We start from the raw sequence: 3,765 nt of genomic DNA, 5'->3' as shown, positions 1-3,765 counted from the left end.
TAAAAGAAGATACTCCATAGAGAGTGGGCTGACAAGATGAATTCTCCTGGGGTATTTCAGACACTGAAGAGATGGCCCCTTAATCCCTGCCGAGCCTGTGCCCTGCTTGTCATCTAACGGCTCAGTGATATCATACATATAAAATGGAAGACACTGATATGAGCCTTAATTACGATGACACTTCACCCCATAATACCACAACCAAACCTCCTTCTCTCAACACCTTCCTTTCCCACCCATCCACCTCCGTCTCATCTACTTCCCCTTCTCTCCCTTTGTCATTCTGTCACTCATCACCTCCGTCTCACATGTCCTGGTTTCCTGCTCCATTTCTAGCGGGTCACCGGTGTAATACGAGAATGTCTCCGAGTTCTTTCTCTGCTCTCTGGCGGCTTTGTTTTTAACCTTGTCCCCTTTCTCTCTTCTTTTTCTGTCTCCCTCTCCTCTGTCTTTTTCTTTTTTTGGCAGCCAAGATGGCAATGTGCAGCATCCTCAACGCTGATGACATCAAGAAAGCACTAGATGCATTTGCAGGTAAAAGGACTTTTTACGGATAAGTCAAAAACTACACCTACACGGCAGAATAGGTTGTTTACCAATGACTCCGGAACGGCATACATGACCATATAGGGTACAACCAACAGGCTGTGAACCGGTTCCACCTTTTTGATAGTGGTCTTCATTCAAGCAAAACTACTTGGATAGGTTTATATGAAGTCAAGGTTTGGTTTAATATAAGTATGATTTTTATATAATTTAGGTTACTAAATTAGGTCAACAATAACATGTATACGTTACCTACGAATATAAGTGGCAATAAGCTAACAATAACTTTGGGTTTCGCACAAAACATGTGTCAAACTCCTCTTGATTCATAACCATTATCAATTATGTCCATGGGAAAAATGTAAAGCGCATTTGTTTCCTTATATCTCGGCACTTAGCAACTGGTAAACGAAGACATGTTTGACATGCACTGAATGTTTGAAAGCAAGTGTACGTTGTGAAAAAATCACATGTTCTGAAGTTAAAAATATGAAAAGGGTTAAGAAAATATCATGGCAGGGTTTAAAATAAGTATGTTTGTTTTGTGAATTAGGTTACTTACGTGAGTTAGTTCTGTTACACAAGTTAACTTACGAATATAAGTTGAAATAAGCCAACAAGAAGTTTTGGTTTCACACAAGACACTTGACATTCCTGGGCGTTAGTCATCTTGATTCACAATTATTATAATAATGATAAAAACTGTGTGACAACATTGTCTATATGTAAAATGAAAATGACCTTTACTTCCAGAACGGGAAGCCCCTGAAAAACCCCTTCCACTTTGCAACTCCATATCACTGTTTAACGAAGACGTGTTTGTCATGCACTGACTAATATGATGCTTATTTATATGTTAGCATATGTGCATGGTTACATTATTTGTATGTTTATAGAAATAGACAGCGCTCCATGACCCAGAACTAATGGGTCCTCTGGCAAAAACATGTTCTCAATCTATATCAGTCTCACTGGAAGAAGGCTTATTAAAATTACACTTTTTCCTCTGGGCTTCATCGCCCAGATGAACACACGGTAAGCAACTTCCAGCGACTTCTAGAGCAGTGACATCACAAGCCTCCAGCTGCTCATGAGCACTCTTACTGTATTCTGTATGTATATTTTGTATCCAACGGAAAATCTGTGTGTATTTATGACATTGAAACACAATTTTTAATGTGTGTGTGTGTGTGTGTGTGTGTGTGTGTGTGTGTGTGTGTGTGTGTGTGTGTGTGTGTGTGTGTGTGTGTTCAGCTGCTGACTCCTTTAACCATAAGAAGTTTTTCGAGTTGGTGGGTCTGAAGGCCAAGTCTGCTGACGAGGTGAAGAAGGTCTTCTTGGTGCTGGACGCCGACAACAGCGGCTTTATAGAGGAGGAGGAGCTCAAGTGAGACACACACACACACACACACACACACACACACACACACACACACACACACACACACACACACACACACACACACACACACACACAATGATTTTGCTGCACATAACATATAAGAGTTCTGTGACATGTACCTTTTGTGTGTTTCTGTCCCTGGCTAGGTTCGTCCTGAAAGGTTTCGCCCAAAATGGCAGGGACCTGACAGACAAGGAAACCAACGCATTTTTAAGAGCAGCCGACAAGGATGGAGACGGCAAGATTGGAATTGATGGTAAACATTCAATTTTGTTAATAGGAGTATCATGAGGTCACACAAACAAACACCAGAGCAAAAGGTAGAAAGAAAGTCAAACACATCTTCATTCCCACAGTGATTAACATCCTAATTATTAAATGGCAATATGACATGTATTGGGTTATGTTGGCTGAATGTGGATTGCAACCCCAATGTCATTAATCTGAATTAAAAAAACATAATTTATCCTGGGAGAAAATTGGTTTTCTTACAAAGGAAAAGCTATGAGATAGACATTACACTCATTTGTCAAACATACATTTTCCAGGCACCTTGGAGAGACATGATTGTCTAAATGACACTGCCCTCATCTTTCAAATGATCGGAACCACACGTTGAATCTCAGACACACATTCGTAGACAAACAGATAACAAAAAAATACAAAAATGTGAAACCATGTTGTTGTTTTGCAGGATTTGGACCATTATGGGTCTTCCGAAAACGATTGGGGTTTGAAGTGGGGTTGAACCTTATGTTTTCCCAACCCAAACATTAACAGTGGAACTAGCAATTATCAAAATGATGGTCAACACAACAATCCTCTTCAGAACAGCTGCTTTTTTAAACCAATGGGTAGTGAGTAAACAATTATCACCGCTGCCACTGAATAAGCTAACTGGGCATTGTAATGTTTTCCCTTCAGCCATTAGTAGAATAGGTTTGGTTGTGCTGAACATGCATTATTGTAGGTTGGAGTTGCAAAAGACAACATTTTTAGCTTGTGCTCATCATTAAGAAGCGTATGTTGATTTCACAATGTAATGGCTGTAGAATAATGGCACCAAATGCGTTTAGATTTCCATTTAGCCTTGATTTCCTTATGCAATCTGTCTGCCTCTGGGTACATCTCCTGGTGAAATAAAGCTGGATTTAATGTACAGAAGAGAATGCTTGAGTTGTGAAGGCAGTTGTGAAGGCAGTAAGATAATACAACAGAGAAGAAGACAAACTATTATATTCTCACAATGGGGAAAATTCATTTTGATCTCTGTTATTTTTGTTTACACATGCAAAAAGGACATATCCACATGAAGTCTTTTGTTGGTTTTTTGGTCCATACTTGGAGAAATGAGCGATTATCCAGTGACCATCCGGTTCTAAAGCCAAGTTCGTACGGACTAAGCTGCTGACGTTGCTTCAGTTTTTACCTTTCACAGTCAAGTTAATACATTTAAGACCTTCCCTTGAGTTCCCACAAATAAAAAAAATACATACAGCTAGTTCTTTTTGTAACTTTTTTGATTGACTTTTAGCGTTGACAATGTACATTTCCCCTCTGCGGGACTAATAAAGGTATTCTTATTCTGACATGGTGTGAACCTGATACCATTTCACTGTCATGGATCTAAAAAAGTATGAAAATAACCCCGGAAAAATATTCTAAATTGTCTTTTTCTCCCTTGCAGAGTTCGCCGCCCTGGTGAAAGAATAAACAGTCGCCCAATGTGACCGACTGTCACTCCAAGATCACCTCCCAACCACGCTGCACTCCCACACCTGCAGGCCTCCCTCCACAGCACCAACACCTCACCCCCC

General features: G+C 40.1%; 1 protein-coding gene across 1 annotated transcript; it reads left to right on the top strand.

Annotated features, from left to right (window-relative positions):
• The first annotated feature begins 446 nt into the window (after positions 1-446).
• Positions 447-3,759, top strand: pvalb6 (parvalbumin 6). Its single transcript, XM_010769561.1, has 4 exons — positions 447-534; positions 1,801-1,933; positions 2,095-2,204; positions 3,636-3,759. Exons 1-4 carry the CDS (start codon positions 474-476, stop codon positions 3,659-3,661), a joined length of 330 nt encoding a protein of 109 aa, XP_010767863.1. The 5' UTR covers positions 447-473; the 3' UTR covers positions 3,662-3,759.
• Positions 3,760-3,765: the final 6 nt, after the last annotated feature.

Source organism: Notothenia coriiceps, unplaced genomic scaffold (genome assembly GCF_000735185.1).
Source record: "Notothenia coriiceps isolate Sejong01 unplaced genomic scaffold, NC01 NC01_scaffold00007481, whole genome shotgun sequence".
Taxonomy (NCBI): Eukaryota; Metazoa; Chordata; class Actinopteri; order Perciformes; family Nototheniidae; genus Notothenia; species Notothenia coriiceps.
Note: the sequence above shows the minus strand (reverse complement) of the source record. Positions and strands in the feature narration are given on the sequence as shown.

Coding starts and splice junctions, on each gene's coding strand:
- pvalb6 (XM_010769561.1), top strand. CDS start 474: ATGGCAATGTGCAGCATCCTCAACGCTGATGACATCAAGAAAGCACTA. Junction 535..1,800: donor AGCACTAGATGCATTTGCAG/GTAAAAGGACTT, acceptor GTGTGTGTTCAG/CTGCTGACTCCTTTAACCAT. Junction 2,205..3,635: donor CGGCAAGATTGGAATTGATG/GTAAACATTCAA, acceptor TCTCCCTTGCAG/AGTTCGCCGCCCTGGTGAAA.